The sequence below is a fragment of the Chenopodium album genome, chromosome 17, assembly GCF_948465745.1.
Source record: "Chenopodium album chromosome 17, dcCheAlbu1.1, whole genome shotgun sequence".
Lineage (NCBI taxonomy): Eukaryota > Viridiplantae > Streptophyta > Magnoliopsida > Caryophyllales > Amaranthaceae > Chenopodium > Chenopodium album.
In genome coordinates this window covers 39129882-39146329 of record NC_137850.1, presented here as the reverse complement: position 1 = coordinate 39146329, position 16448 = coordinate 39129882, and the positions used below count along the sequence as shown (strand labels likewise).

Sequence of the window (16448 nt, the reverse complement as noted above, 5' to 3'; positions counted from 1 at the left end):
TATAGCACAACAGGCTGAACATAGCAGATTTTAGTATAGCAGAGTAAAGCTTCCAACACTCTATAGAGTAGAGCAGAGCAGATTTCAGCAGAGCAAAGTAGAACATAATATATTTTAGTATAGTAGAGTAGAACAGGGCAGAACAGAACAACTCAAAAGAATAGGTCAGCCTAAAATAAAATTGAGTAGAACAAAAAAAAGAATGAAAGGTATATCCCTTTATGGCATAATCTAAATTTCATGAAAGTGGAAGCTGTCCGATTGAACAAAGACGCAAAAGTAGCCAAGTTAACAAACTCAACCCTCTCACGTATTTAAACCCACACCTTCACTTTCAATACCCCCAACAATGGCGCAATTCTTCAGAGAAATCCAACTCCCTCAACAAAAACACTACAACAACAACTCAATCCATTTCCCTCTAATTTTAACTCCAACTTTCAATTCCTCCTTTATCAACGCCATTAAATCCCACAAAAAATGGCTCGATTCCCGCCTTCATTCTGCCGGCGCTATCCTATTCCGTGATTTTCCGGTATCAACCCCCGCCGACTTCAACGATGTCGTTGAGGCTTTTGGGTATGAGGAATTCCCCTATGTCGGTGGCGCTGCTCCTCGGAGTAGCGTCGTTGGCCGTGTTTTTACCGCTAATGAATCTCCCCCTGATCAGAAAATCCCTTTTCATCATGAAATGGCTCAGGTAGTTTGTTTGATTTAATATAACACAATTTAATTGCTCGGGGTTTTTTTTATTATACACCCAGGTGTACCATGTACCTTTACAGTATCGGGTTAAGCATGTACCGTGTCCGTAGTAATTAACTAATTAAGTAATTAAGAATGTATAATTAATACCTATGGAATTTTGATTGTGTTATTGTCTGTTTTTATCAAATTTGGTCAGCTAATTACTTTATCTTTGTTGATGTTTGTAATGATTGACATTCTCTGTTATTCTGTGACTCACTGACTCTGTATAGTTCTGAAGGTTTGACTTTTTTAGTCAATTCTAGTCAAAATTATTTGCTTCATTAAATTCAGACTTTGTGATTGTCATTTGGAGTTAATATGATCAGTAATTATGCTAGTTATAATTCTGTCATTAAAAATTCATATGTATGTAATTTTGTATGGTCACTTGGTAGTTTAATTATTGGGGGTTGCTTGCAGTATGTAATGTTGGAATATGTTACCAGGTTCCTGAGTTTCCGTCAAAATTGTTTTTCTATTGTGAAGTAGAGCCGAAGACTGGAGGAGAAACTCCTATTGTTCTTAGCCATATCATATATGAAAGGATGAAAGAAAGACACCCGGAACTTGTTCAGGAACTCGAAGAGCATGGACTGATGTATATTCGGGTGTTGGGTGAAGGGGACAATCCCGCGTCCCCTATTGGTCGTGGGTGGAAATCTACATTCTTGACTGATGATAAGAGTGTTGCTGAGAAAAGGTTTGTGGCTTATTTGATCTTGTAGATAATACATTGCTCATTGTGATTTGTGATAGTCCATAACTCCATAGTTATGTTACTCTGGCTTTCTTTTTTCTTTTTCTTTATAATGTTCAGCATTTTAATAAATGGATGACAAGAAAGCTAGATTGAGCTTATCTTAAAAATTGTCCATCCATAAAGTACAGGATTTCGTGATTGAGGGAACTATGTTACTTGCCTACTTGGATTAAACTTGTTACCTTCAATGTGTGTCACTTGAACATGTACTCGTTTTTTACACAAGTACCCGAGTGGCTGAGTCTGAATTACATTCTGTGGTAACAGCATTAGCTTGATTTTTGCCATCGCCTACAGTCCTACACAACCCAACATGGGACTATAGGACATGGGAGTTATTACATTAGTAACTTAAAATACCTTCATACATTTTTTTGTCTTAAGTAATGACCTTAAGAATACTTGTTTTTCAGCTTTTGAACTGTAGTTTTATTACAATGCTCATATTTACCATGGAATATTTGAATAATATATGGGCAACTGATCAATAGAGTTTGAGGGAGTTCATTAAGTACTTGATAATCTCTTTAAAAGTTTAAAGTGATTTTCAATTTTGTTGAAACTGAAGTTGCAATTGAAACCTTGAAAAATTCATAAACAGATTCTGATTGTCTAAGGCTGACATTGGATCTTATAACCACAAGCTCATAAGTAACCTATTCTGACGTCAGATATTGATAATGCTTCAGAAATATTAAATGAGAGCATAGGAGCATCAAGTGCAGGTTATTTGTGAAGATTGAATAGACTATCTATTACTTTGTGTTGCTCAATATTTGCCTGAATGTTTTGTTTGTGATACTGTACGTTTGGCCTGTTGCTCAATGTTTTGTTTCTGATTAGTTATCTGGCCATTTGGCAAAGATATTAAACCACTGGCCTGTTAACCTGATGCCACAATATAACTCTTCCTGGATGCTGCTTCCTGCAACTAAAGTAGATGTCAATTGTATTAATACCCTTTTGCTTGTTTGACAAAGTCGTGGAATTGTATGCCACCCAGTACATAACCTTTTGGTCTAATTAGTGTGCTTTGTAATGAACTAATTTCCACATAAAATTCCTTGGGGATTCATGACTCGTACTTGTGACGAGGTGTTTGGGGGGGGGGGGGAGTTTTTTTCCTGTTCAATTGTGCTTAAACTTGGTAACCTTTGTATAATTAGAGGATGTTCTGTATGAGCCTATATCAGCTGGTTGTGCAAGGGGTCAGCCTAGGCCCTTGATCACATATGCTCGAAGGAAGCCGAAGAAGAATTCTCCAGCAACTTGATGCTGAGTTGGAATTCTGTTATGAGTTTGTTATGGGGTTTAGGGTAATGTGGTAATTTTGGGAAATAAGTTTGTTATTCCTCTTAGCTGTAGAAGATGCTAGTAATTGATTACACATATATATAGCAGTTTTGTAATAGAGAAATTATGTTGAATATTGAATAGAGTGGAGTTTGTTGGAGAGAATCCTTCCTCTCGAAAGAAGGAGAGTTGTATTGGATAATTACTTAGATTAACAATACATCATATCAATTTGAGCTTCCTAATTCTCTGTGTGTGCTGTTACTGATGTGATTCCTAGCAAATTGGTATCAGAGCAACCGGAGTGTAGATGGCTCGCCTTACCCACGGTCAACGTTTGGATCTACTGGAGCAGGAGATCGTCCGGGACGAGTTGCTGAGGAGATCGCAACTGCTCTAGCAGCATTCAAGACCGATCTTACGGCTCAGCTCGCTGCTGGTTCGGAGAGGAATCGGTCGGAGAATCGCGCGTCAGGGGTGAATGGAACCACTTATCAGTGGGATAATACCTTCGCCGGTTCGCAGCCACGATTGGAGATGAGTGGTGGTGGTTTCCATGGAGTCAAATTGGAAGGTAAGGAAGCTTGACTTACCCATTTTTGACGGGACTAACCCAGACGGTTGGATTGAGCGATTTTTCCACTTTTATCGGCTTGGTGAGGAGGATCAACTGGAGGCGGCGGTGGTGGCCCCGGACGGCGATGCCTTGCTCTGGTATCAATGGGAACATCGGCGCCACCCATTGCTTACTTGGGAATCATTAAAGAAGCTGATTATCAGGCGTTTCCGTACCACGGCGACCGGAACGCTGCACGAACAGTGGTTGGCCCACCAGCAGACCGATATGGTGGCCGATTACCGGCGACGCTTCATTGAGTTGCTGGCACCTCTGGAAGGAGTACCTGAAGAAATCGCAAAAGGGCAATATATAAATGGGTTAGAAGAGAAGATTCGAGTTGAGGTGCGGATCCTGGATCCGGTCACCTTGGATCAAGCCATGGAGTTATCCATGCGGGTCGAAGAGAAACTACGGGTCAGCCCAAGGCCCAAATCTGGAGGAGCCCTGCCCAATTGGAAAACACCCTACCCAACCCAACGTTTTAATCCATCCTCTACCACCCAAAACACGAACCCAAACCTAAATACAATCCCACACCCAAACACAACCCTGAACCAGAACCCTTCTACCCAATCTCAGCCAAATCGACTCACCTACAACCACAACACCACCGGAGGAATAAGGCGACTGTCGGAAAAGAAGGTTCAATAGAAGCGCGAGCAGGGGTTATGTTTCCGGTGCGATGAGAAGTGGAATTTGAACCACCGTTGCCGACGCCGGGAATTAAGTGTGTTCCTCACGGTTGATGACGACGAGGATGATGGAGGCGATTCCGGTGAGTTCGCTGCTGTTGAATTTTCAGCCCTACTTCCCTTACTTCCTCTCTTCCTTCTGACCCACAACCGGGGGTCTCTCTATGCTCGGTTATGGGTATCACCAGCCCGAAAACTATGCGGTTGGTGGGCACCATCAACGGGGGCAAGGTGGTTGTGATGGTGGACCCGGGGGCGACGCATAATTTTATCTCGGCCTTGGCAGCGCGACATCTACAGGTGCCACTCCCTGACTCGAAGAATTTTGGGGTCACTTTGGGGACTGGTGAGACCGTTCAGGGAGAGGGAATAAGCAGAGGTGTGTTGTTAGAGCTTCAGGGGGTCTCCATTGTTGAAGACTTCCTTATCCTACCACTGGGTAACTCTGATGTTATACTAGGTATACAATGGCTTGAGAAGTTGGGCATTATTGCTTCAAATTGGAAGAATCAAACTCTGAAATTCCAGGTTGGGGGTGAAATGGTGACCTTAAAAGGAGATCCACAACTAGAGAGAACTTGTATTTCTCAGGCAATGGTTAAAACCTTGCAGCGAGAAGGACAGGGTGTGCTATTGGAATTCAACCAGCTGGAGAATCAACCTGGAGAATCAACCTGAGTATGACACTCATGTTCCTTCCTTCCTCAACCCCCTCACAGATGAGTTTCAGCGGGTGTTCAATATGCCTAATGGACTGCCTCCCATCCGAGAGCATGCCATAACCTTGAAGTCTGTGAGTGATCCTATTAGTGTGCGCCCTTATAGGTACCCACAGTACCAGAAAGATGAAATTGAAAGGCTGATACAAGACATGCTCAAGGCAGGGATAATACAACCCTTTTCTAGTGCCTACTCTAGCCCGGTTCTTCTTGTTAAAAAGGACGGCTCGTGGCGGTTTTGTGTCGATTATAGGGCACTTAACAAAGAAACAGTCCCTGATAAATTCCCTATTCCGGTGATCGATGAACTACTTGATGAACTCCACGGTGCTAGGGTGTTCACTAAATTGGACCTCAAGTCCGGCTACCATCAGATTAGGGTCAAGAACGAGGATGTGCCCAAGACTGCGTTTCGCACCCACGAGGTCATTACGAGTTTCTCGTAATGCCCTTCGGCCTTACAAATGCTCCAGCGACTTTTCAGTCCTTAATGAACGAGGTGTTTAGGCCCTTTCTTCGGAAATTCGTTTTGGTGTTCTTTGACGATATACTCGTCTATAGTCAATCCATGGAGGAGCACTACTCACATTTGCAGCAAGTGTTGCAAACCTTGGCCTCTCCCAGCCTTTATGCCAATATGAAGAAGTGTGAAATTGGGAAAGAGAGGGTGGCATATCTCGGCCATGTCATTTCAGCTGTGGGAATGGAGGTTGATGCCTCAAAAATTAATGCCATGGTTAATTGGCCTGTACCGATGACTCTTAAGGACCTACGAGGGTTCTTAGGCCTTATGGGCTATTATAGAAAATTTATCCAAGGTTATGCTGAGATAGCAAGATCCCTAACTGACCAGCTACCTAAAGAATGTTCGGGGTGGACTGTTGAAGCTACACAGGCCTTCGAAGCTCTGAAATTAGCTATGACCAGAGCACCTATACTGGCCATGCCTAATTTCTCATTGCCCTTTATCATTGAAACTGATGCCTCATGCTTCGGGTTAGGGGCAGTCTTGCTACAAGGAATTCATCCCATAGCTTATTTCAGCAAAGTCTTGGGTATACGGGCTCGTGCAAAGCCAATTTATGAGAAGGAGCTAATGGCAATCGTGTTTGCTATAGAGAAGTGGAGGCACTACTTATTAGGCAGACAATTCATAGTGCGCATTGACCAAAAGAGTTTGAGGTTCTTGCTGGAACAAAGAGAAGTGGGGACATGCTTATCAAAAATGGGTGAGCAAGCTACTTGGTTACACTTTTGATATACACTACAAGCCGGGCCCTACCAACAAGGTAGCCGACGCTCTGTCAAGGCAACAAAATCCTGAGGTGGAGTGTGCCACTCTGGTAAACGCTTGTGGAGTGAGTTGGGAGTATGTCAAGTCATACATTGACAAAGATATGGGGCTGCAGAAGCTGACTTCTCAGAAAGGGGATTCAGGCCCTAAATGGTTTTCTGTTGAAAATGGGGTGCTTAGGTACAAGGGCAGGATAGTTATTCCTAACAACTCTGAGCTCACAGCTTGGTTACTTAAGGAATATCATGACTCACCAGTGGGAGGGCATGCTGGAGACTTGAAAACTTATCAACGTTTGGCAGCCGAGTGGTATTGGACAGGCATGAGGAGAGATGTTGCAGGTTATGTCAAGCAGTGTCGTGTTTGTCAGCAGAACAAGACATCAACTCTCTCTCCCTTGGGGTTGCTTCAACCTTTGCCTATTCTGGATAAGGTGTGGGAAGACATATCTATGGATTTTGTGGAAGGTTTACCTAAATTCGGGGGGTGGGATTCAATCCTAGTAGTGGTTGATCGCCTCACAAAGTATGGCCACTTCATACCCTTGAAACATCCTTTCACAGCTCAAGGGGTAGTTCATTGCTTCATGAGGGAGGTTGTATGACTCCATGGTATTCCCTCTTCTATTGTCTCAGATCGGGACAAGGTGTTTCTGATCGTGTTCTGGTCTGTATTATTCAAGCTTCAGCGCACTCAATTGCGGAGAAGTACAGCATATCACCCCGAGACAGATGGTCAGACTGAGGTTCTTAACAAGGGAGTAGAGTCTTACCTTCGTTGCTTTGTTAATGGGAAACCTAAGTGCTGGGATTCCTGGCTGCCATGGGCAGAATATTGGTATAATACGGCATTCCATACAGCCACACATTGTACACCTTTCAAGGCATTGTATGGGAGGGATCCTCCACATTTAGTGCGCTTCACCCCTGGTAGCACTTCTGTCTCATCCATTGAAGACCAGCTGTTGGAAAGAGATGCCATCTTGGATGAACTGAAATTTCACTTGGTTCAAGCTCAATGTTATATGAAGCAGTATGAGGATAAGAGTAGAAGAGAGGGTGATTTTCAGGTGGGAGATATGGTGTATTTGAAATTACAGCCATATAGACAACAATCTTTGGCAAAGAGGAAGAATGAAAAGCTGTCCCCTAGGTTCTATGGTCCTTACACTGTGTTGCAAAGGGTAGGGACAGTGGCTTACAGGCTACAACTACCTGATTCTGCCAGAATCCACCCTGTTTTTCACATATCCCAGCTGAAAAGAGCCATTGGAACAGGACACTTACTCTCACAGCTTCCTTCTCAGCTTACTTCAGACTTGGTTCTTGATGTGGAGCCAGAGGCAGTGCTTGGAGTGAGAACTTCGCAGCAAGCTACAGAGGTTTTAATCAAGTGGAAAGGGTTGCAAGAGTTTGAGTCCACCTGGGAGCAATTCACTGAGATCGATGACAGATTTCCCTCTTTCCACCTTGAGGACAAGGTGCAGGTTTGGGAAGGGGGTATTGCAAGGGGTCAGCCTAGGCCCTTGATCACATATGCTCGAAGGAAGCCCAAGAAGAATTCTCCAGCAACTTGATGCTGAGTTGGAATTCTGTTATGAGTTTGTTATAAGGTTTAGGGTAATGTGGTAATTTTGGGAAATAAGTTTGTTTTTCCTCTTAGCTGTAGAAGATGCTAGTAACTGATTACACATATATATAGCAGTTTTGCAATAGAGAAATTATGCTGAATATTGAATAGAGTGGAGTTTGTTGGAGAGAATCCTTCCTCTCAAAAGAAGGAGAGTTGTATTGGCTAATTACTTAGATTAACAATACATCATATCAATTTGAGCTTCCTAATTCTCTGTGTGTGCTTGTGTGTACTCTGTTTCTGATCTGATTCCTAGCATTGTCTTTGAAACTGACATCGTATGGTCCTTTCCTCAGGGCGGCTAAGTTAGGAATGAAGCTGGAATGGTTGGAGGATGGAGTCAAAACAATAATGGGCCCTATCCCTGCTATTAAATACGATGAAAGTAGGCAACGTAAGGTCTGGTTCAACAGCATGGTAGCTGCTTATACAGGTTGGGAAGATGATCGAAATGATCCTGTCAAGGCAGTTACCTTTGGTGATGGAAGACCATTGCCTGCTGACGTTGTATATGACTGCCTTAAAATTCTTGAAGAGGAAAGTGTTGCTATACCATGGAAGAAGGGAGACGTCCTTCTAATTGATAACTGGGCTGTACTTCATTCTCGTAGATCTTTTGCTCCACCACGCCGTGTGTTAGCTTCTCTTTGCAAGTAGGCAGTAAGTTTCTGGCTTGTTTACTGCTTTGCATCTGAAAAACATATTTTTCCACTTATGCTGCAAATAATTTATGTATAAACTGCTATTAGTTAGATGGAATCACAAAGCAAGAGAATGTGTATATATTTGAAAATAATGCTGCAATGCTTTCACTAGTGTAGCGCAGGATAGTATGTGGGAAATATAGTGCACTTATATCCCGAACATCTTCTTTGGCTTTGTCGATTATTTGCAATGTGCATGTAACTTTTTGTCTGGTGCAAATTTGTGGTTATTGTAGGATGCTGCTAACTTGCTTAGTTGCTCTCATATTATTCTTCTCGATACCTGTCTATAGTAAATAGCAATAATATGTTGATAAATTTAGGATTTAAGAATTTTGAATCTACGATATGACACCTTCAGATTTAATTGTTGCTAACTTGCTTCCGCATAGCGCACAGAAACGAACATCTGGTGCACTTCAGAAACTACTTGATTTAGATTATCGGTAGCTGACAAGGAGAGCTTGCGGAACTTGAGGATATTTGATAATTGATACAGAATGTTGCCTAATATGTTTAACCCTTTCTGAAATAAAAGAGGGTGAAATACTTCTGTTGTCCTTTTATAAAGGTTAAATCCAAACTTGTAAAGTTGTGAAAAAACAAAGATTTAACACCAGACCTGCATTCGGTCCAGTTTAAGCTCTAAGGCTCGGTTCTTTTACCTTTCCTGGAAACAAATTCAGAACCAATACGTTCATATCCAAGTACGATTCACAACCAAATATGTTCGGACAAAATTAGTCCAAATAAAGCCTAATAAGTTCAGACGAAGGGTACTCCGGTGAAAACTGAAAAGATCAAAACCTTAAACACAACACATTTTAAAAACATGGAAATTGACTTGTATGTGCAGGCAGTTAGGCCATCGTAAAGAAACAATCTTCACTTCACAATTAGTCCAAATATAGCCTAGATTCACAATTTGGCAAAACGTACAAAGAATAGCACCAGGGAACAATCAAACGGCTAAATAGAGAAGCATAATCTTAGTAATAGCTGTTTTTCTATGTTATCTACTGTACAACATAAAAGTATTAAAACACTGGTGCCCTTTAATCTATAAAACTTAGGCCTGATAGGTACATGCCTTACTGTAAGGACAGAACAAAATATTTGTATATACAGAACACGGTATATGACCTGACTAATACATCTGAGACATTCTATTACAGCTATGAATGTTCAATAAACTGAACATATCTTACAGATTTTGGGAGAACGCAAAAATTGAAGCCAAATGGATAAGTGGAATCACTAATTCACAACCATTACCCTCTGCTACTGTACACAGATACAAGCAAAAAAATATACTTTGAACATTTAAGAACTAAGATTTTGAGATTCAATATCAAAATGCAGTGATTGACACACCAGTCCCTCTCTCATCGTCCTTGAACAAGGCCACTGAATACTTGGCTATTCCCAGCAAGTGTTGCTTCCCATTCCACAGAAGAAAGAAGGATTTGTGAAAGAGCTATTACAATTTGCTTCATGTCTGGTCGCAAGATGGGATCATCATCAACACATTGCTTCGCCAACATGGCCACCTGCGCAGATACAATAATTTAACAAAAGAGGAATGTAAATTGCTTATTTTACTACATAGAAACTGTAAGAATGATTTTTTTTTTTTTTTTTAATGTCTATCTACCCGTAAAAAAAAAAAAAAAAAAAAAAAAAAAAAGTTGATAATGTTACAGCTCTTTCATCCCATTTTAAAGAGCTTAGAGTTAATTTGCTTTAACCCTGATACAAAATTTCAGTTTGGTTTGGCTTGGCTTAGGTGTTGACTGTATTAGGATACTTTATAACAGCTCGTGTCACACAATGCATTTGGAGGATGTGTAAAAAATGGGCTCTTTTCATAAGTTGTTTTGCTATGTTCAGTTAGAAATCATGAGCATCAGTATCTCACCTTATATACACAGTCATGTGGATACAAATCCATCAGATTGGTATCAATATAGTCCCTCAAGTTTGACATGCCCATTGAATCAGGCACATGCCTCAGTACGGCCAACATCTGCATTTTAGCACAATTTAGCAATAATCAGTTCACATGGTACAGGGTAAAGAGTCTCAAGACAAAATGGATATATTCTCCTCTTTTCCAGGAGTATATTAATTAATTGTACTTACGATCGAAACAAGTGATCGCCTTTCTGGACCTTTAGGCGTGCTTTCAGTTCTTATTACAGCTTCCTTCCCAGATATTAACTCAAAAAGAACCACACCAAAAGCAAAAACATCACTTTTGGTTGTGGCAAGGCCATTACTCAAGTACCTATATAAAATTGAGATCAATAACCAAACTATCCTTTAAATAATCGATATGCAACCTTAAAGAGGGGTATGTGTACTCACTCAGGAGCTAAGTAACCATAAGTTCCAACTACTCTTGTTGCCGAAGCTTCTATATCACCTGCTGTACCAACAAGTTTTGACAACCCAAAGTCTGATATCTGAAATAAAAGAAACAACTGAATTAGAGATTCCAGCATAAACCAATACCGCCTTCATGACGTACAAGAAAAGTAAAAAGAGAGACAAGACAGTAATTACCTTTGCCCTAAAGGCTCCATCAAGCAAGATATTGCTTGATTTAATATCTCGATGAACATAATGAGCTTTTGTGTGCTCATGAATATACTCTAAACCTCTAGCAGCATCAAGAGCTATCTGAACCCTCATGATCCATGAAAGAGATGTATGCCCTGCACAGCAACCATTGGGTTTTTAGATAACCAACCTTAATCTTGATTAGCCAGGTAGATCAGATTGTAAAGCCTCAAAATGAAGCTTGTAATTTGTAGCCTAGGAAGATGTAGAAGAACATATAGAAAGCAACTTCAAAAAAGACAAGTAACACACCTTTATTATGAGAATCATGTAAATGGCTCTTCAGCGAACCTTTTTGTGCATACTCATATATAACAAAGAGCTCATCGTCAGTGGCTGCATATCCAAGCAACTCCACCTTATAAAGGAGAAAAATGAGAGGATCATTCAAAAATTTCAAACCGAAACTAAAAAGGGTTTTGTTGGTAACAACGGAAGTTATCAGCATTGATCCTGTATAAAACTTACCAAATTTGTATGATGAACCTTACATAACAGTTTCATCTCTGTCATGAATTCTTTAGTTTTAGTCGCAGTCATTCTCTTGATTGCTACCTCCTATAAGAATCATCCAAAGTAAGTCATCACAGGCTAACTTGCCATGAGCAATTATTGGGAAAAATAAATAATGCTCATAGTAAATGGAGTTAATCTTGAGAAGAAATCTCTACACTTCCCAGTATTTTACCTGGTCATGGAGAAGACCATAATATACTGAACCATAAGCTCCATGCCCAATAAGATTAGACTCAGAGAATCCTTCCGTTGAAGCAAGGATATCTTCATAGGTGAAGGTAACCGGCTTTTCCACTTCAAAAGCGTCATTGCCTATGGCTGGATCATATTGAAGGATACTCAAATCAGGACATACATGTAATATCTAATGACGAGCCTTATTTTTACATACATGAGAGATGAGACCAAGGTCTCAAGTACAACAGAAAACTTGTTGAGCACAACACTTTCAAATTAGCGTATTGAATACACAGTACAAAATTATGCATAAACAGTTATAATCATTGACACTTGTTCAACGCTTGCCTGAACAAAAAAAGCATTTAGTCTTCTCTCTTATGATAAGAATAAAGGTGGGCAGGTCCACCCATAAAATTCCTAGTTCAAACATTTTACTTAAGCCCAGATAAGAGCAATGCCATTCTTCTCTTTTTCTTGTAGGGGTATCTGATGGTTTGCCAAATAAAAATTGTAGAGCAAGGATTTTACGGCAACCAAAATTATTACCAAATTCACAAGTCAGTTCTCTATGTATTTTTTCAACAAATTTCTAGAGAACAATACCTTTAGGAATGTTTATTTGATGTTGGCTGTTCGGTTCAACAACACTTTGTTTCCAATCATCTGATCTACTGCAGAACCTTCTAGAAGCACAACAGAAACTAGTATTCCGCAGAACATGAAACTTATGTGAACGTCTCTCACTAGGATCTTTTGTATGACCTTCTTGCTCACTCTGGGAGCAGATTGATGATCTGAACACAACAATAAAGAGTACAAGTATCACAACCACAGCTAAACCAACACCAAGGCCTCCTAGTATCCATCCAGAAGGCATATGCTCCTTGTGACTCGTTCCGTTTTCTGTCAAAAGATTATCACACGATCAATAGAATTTCTATCATAAGACATGAAGCAGATGCTCTCACGAGGCACAGTGGTATCACAAAGAAAAACCTTTTTCTTATACGCTTCAAACTCAGAAGTGATAAGAAAATTCTGATTAACCTTAAGCAGAAACTCTGCTGACCTGACTTTATATGCTAATTAAATCAGAATTTAGTTTTTCTGTTTAAGAAAATTGTTAAACCAAATACACAAAGCCAACTTCAGATTTTCCAGTTGACGAAAACAATCCCAGAAAATGGATTGGAAGTTTAGAAACTTGACTTTAGGCAACACTGATCATGGCTGATTACATTATTGCACTAGTCTAACGTGATATTCTCTCAATAGAGGTTGTTATAAAAGCTCGTTACCATGCATCATCAACAATGATGTGCTTTGATCTTCATTAGTATTACACTGACAACCAGATTGTACCTACCAATGAATTAAATCATTGTTTTTATTATTTGTCTGTACATCCAAAACTTAAAAGTTATACCTTTGACATCACTGACTGATGGAGCAGGCTCTGGAGCTGGAGGCTTACTCATCTCTATTGGATATGGATCGCCGGGAACTGGAAAAAAATTACAAGAAGACTTAACGAATCAGGGCGTGATGCAGGGAGTATAAGGTTCACCGCAGAATCTGTAATTCTGTATATAATGGAAAACACTGTGTGGATAGGAAAATTCACTTCATCATCAGCAGTAATCACAAAGATTTAGGCTTTCTAGAGTTTTAATCAAAATCTATACGAGTTAACAATTTCAGTATAACAAATATTCTTAATAAATAAATGTATATTTTTGTTTACCACACATTTTCCAAACGATTACATATTCTGTTGTTTAACAGGAGATTGCTGCATCCCCTGCCCTCAAACCTCCTACAATCCTACTTTCTCAGCTTGCTGTTCTACTAATTAATGAACAGTAGGTCTCACCCAATTGAAGGAGAGCTCATTACATAAAGTTCTGAGAATTGCTCAAGTATTCCGGATCACATATTTACCAAAATCAAGATTTTTGCTACTTATAGAAAACAAGGATGCTTCTGCATCACAACCAAGAACTACGCTGGTCAAATGATACTCATTTATTGTGTAGTTGATCCAATTCTCAACCAACCCTTGTTGATTCCTCCTTCTAAGTGAATGACAAAGAAAAAATACACATGCCACGATGGTGCTTATTTTGAAACTGACATCATACCACTAAAGATATTGTCCATATTCTGAATGCATCCTCAATTGAACAAACCACCGCACACAGTCCACACATTCAGCTGCTTACCTGCTTCTAAACAAGAGTTGGTGCATTCAAAAGGTCCAAACTCATCATTTCATCAACCCGTTACATTATTCGATTTCATAATAAACAAAAACTCAAATCAAACCCTTAATCAACTTTTGCGAGAAACTGCAAATGATAGTTAAGGCATTCAAAAGGGTAACACAATTGACCCCAATATTAGTGTCACAAATTGACCTCATTATCTCTATATCTACTTTTTACAAAGTTTGGAGACACCTAAACCGGCACTAATTTTCCAGTAACTCCCCAAATTGCGCATAACATATACCAGCTTGGCCAAACTGCCACTATTATTCCAGTAACTCCCCAAATTTACCTTTTCTTTTCTAAAAACTCCCACAAATTGATAAAGATTGACACAGAAGAATCTCAAAAATAGTAAACTTCCTTCCAAACTTCTCTAGTACAAAAGCTAGCATTCTAACTATATGCTATCCTTTCAGCATTCAAAGATACTTCATTAACTACAAATCTACAATAGACTTTACTCTCAAACTCTTGTCACTCTTTCTTTAGGGTGATACCACCTACTCCTATGTTCCAGTTCTTACTCTTCTTTAACAAAAGCACTGACCCTCTTCTTTTCTTTCCAACTCATATTCACTTTTTTCCGGTGCATAGGGATCAACAAAGGACAGTATTGTAGATTGGATACACCCAAACTCATATTTTCACTTTAATCAAATCAAATTTATAAAATAATCAACCAATCTTCACTATTTTGGTTCATAAGGAGACAAGAAAGGCAATAATTAATACATGATCCAATCAAATTCCAATTAATAATATGATAAACTTAAATTTTAATATAACCACTCTAAGAAAATAAATTCACTTTTTTAGATGTAGATACTAGGTAGACTAAAAAGGCAATGATATAGACGAGATTCGATCAAGCTCATATATTCACTATAAGTGAATAACACACCCAAAACATGTAATAACAAGTCTATAATAGTATAATCCCAACCCCACCACCACCAACAACAACAACAGCCTAAGCCTAAACAAAGAATCAATAATCAAATCAAACTCATACACCAAAAGTAAAAAATTAAATAAAAAGTGGACTAACCTGAATTTAAAGGAATATAATAAAGTTGTCCAACTGTAATATTATCAGGATTATCAATCCCATTAACTTGCTCAATACTATCCATACTAACCCCAAATCTACTAGACAAAGAAGAAAGAGTATCCCCATCTTTCATAACATAACTCATCAAATAATTCCACAATCCACTTGAACACCCACATAATAATCTCACTGAAACCACTTCATTAACCCTTGCCATCCTACTATTACTGTTATTCTGTATCAAAGCCAAACCCTGATATGCATCATTCACCAAATCATTCACTAACCCACTACCATTTCTCACTGTAAATGTTGTTGTTGTCAAATAATCTCTCAATCTAGGGTCACAAGAACAGTTTTTTCTGACAAAGATGAAATCTTTATCACTATTTTCAACTGTTACATCTTTTGGGAGGACATCAAACATGCTTTGGATTAATGGCAGAGTCAGATTTGAGGTGGGTTTTAGAGTTAAGAATGAAGCACAGACTCTGCCAGAGTCAGAACAATTCATGGGTTGTGTTGATGATTTTGATATAGGAAGTGTAGAGAGAGAAAGTAGTGAGAGAATGAAGATGGAGATTGAATTGAAATGTAAAGATTTCATCTTTTTTGTGAGTTTGAATTTCTGGATTGATTTAGTGAGATGGGGTTGTTGAAAATTTGAGAGAAAATGAGGAATTAATTGATTGTAAATTTGTAATATTAAGGGGGTTTGAAGAAGAAGAAGAAGAGCATAGTAGTACTGCAATTGTTTGTTGTTGTAGTTGGTTTGTAAGGTGGTTTTGTGTTGGTGATGGTGAGTAAGAATGAGCTGTTTTGTGAATACAGGGGTTACTGCAAAAAGGGGGTCTGTCTATTTTTGGGGTTGAACATTAAAAAAAACAGTACTCGTACAATTTTTACACTTTTAGTCTTTTACTACTGTAGTGAAGTAGTGAGAGGAGTTAAATTGAAGGGGGTGGCTTGGGGTTTAAGTGGAGACTGTTTAAATTAATGTACGAATCTAATTAGTCGCGAGGCAAAAGCTTATGATATTATTTTTTTACTTACTCTATTTTTTTATATTTTTTTTGGTAGAAAAATAAAAATAAAAAAATTCAATTGAACTAGTAGAGCCACGCACAAGTCAATTTGAACTGAATTACGGTGTATGGGACGTGATAAGGTTTTTGAGAGGAGGGGGTGGGAGATTAAAAGGGATTTTTATCTGAAAGTATTTGAACTTAATGCTATGTATATGGAAAGATATAATCATACGACTCTATTTTGATTCATCATGATTTTCATAATCACCTATTTTAGGGTTTTTATAATAAATGGGAGTACTACAAGTTATAGGAATA

General features: G+C 39.2%; 2 protein-coding genes across 2 annotated transcripts; one reads left to right on the top strand and one right to left on the bottom strand.

The window, feature by feature from the left end:
- The first annotated feature begins 238 nt into the window (after positions 1-238).
- Positions 239-8655, top strand: LOC145589659 (clavaminate synthase-like protein At3g21360). The gene is made up of 3 exons (XM_081646327.1): positions 239-700; positions 1197-1450; positions 8056-8655. Exons 1-3 carry the CDS (start codon positions 350-352, stop codon positions 8414-8416), a joined length of 966 nt encoding a protein of 321 aa, XP_081502453.1. The 5' UTR covers positions 239-349; the 3' UTR covers positions 8417-8655.
- A 728-nt stretch (positions 8656-9383) lies between these two features.
- LOC145589653 (lysM domain receptor-like kinase 3) lies at positions 9384-15949 on the bottom strand. The gene is made up of 11 exons (XM_081646320.1): positions 15100-15949; positions 13208-13285; positions 12385-12684; positions 11774-11919; positions 11554-11643; positions 11338-11443; positions 11029-11180; positions 10831-10928; positions 10606-10750; positions 10382-10489; positions 9384-10013 (listed from the first exon to the last, which is right to left on the bottom strand). The coding sequence occupies exons 1-11, from the start codon at positions 15707-15709 to the stop codon at positions 9849-9851; spliced, it is 1998 nt and encodes a 665-aa protein (XP_081502446.1). The 5' UTR covers positions 15710-15949; the 3' UTR covers positions 9384-9848.
- Positions 15950-16448: the final 499 nt, after the last annotated feature.

Coding starts and splice junctions, on each gene's coding strand:
- LOC145589659 (XM_081646327.1), top strand. CDS start 350: ATGGCGCAATTCTTCAGAGAAATCCAACTCCCTCAACAAAAACACTAC. Junction 701..1,196: donor TTCATCATGAAATGGCTCAG/GTAGTTTGTTTG, acceptor ATATGTTACCAG/GTTCCTGAGTTTCCGTCAAA. Junction 1,451..8,055: donor AAGAGTGTTGCTGAGAAAAG/GTTTGTGGCTTA, acceptor TCCTTTCCTCAG/GGCGGCTAAGTTAGGAATGA.
- LOC145589653 (XM_081646320.1), bottom strand. CDS start 15,709: ATGAAATCTTTACATTTCAATTCAATCTCCATCTTCATTCTCTCACTA. Junction 13,286..15,099: donor TTATATTCCTTTAAATTCAG/GTTAGTCCACTT, acceptor ATTTTTTTCCAG/TTCCCGGCGATCCATATCCA. Junction 11,644..11,773: donor ATGGTCTTCTCCATGACCAG/GTAAAATACTGG, acceptor TGATTCTTATAG/GAGGTAGCAATCAAGAGAAT.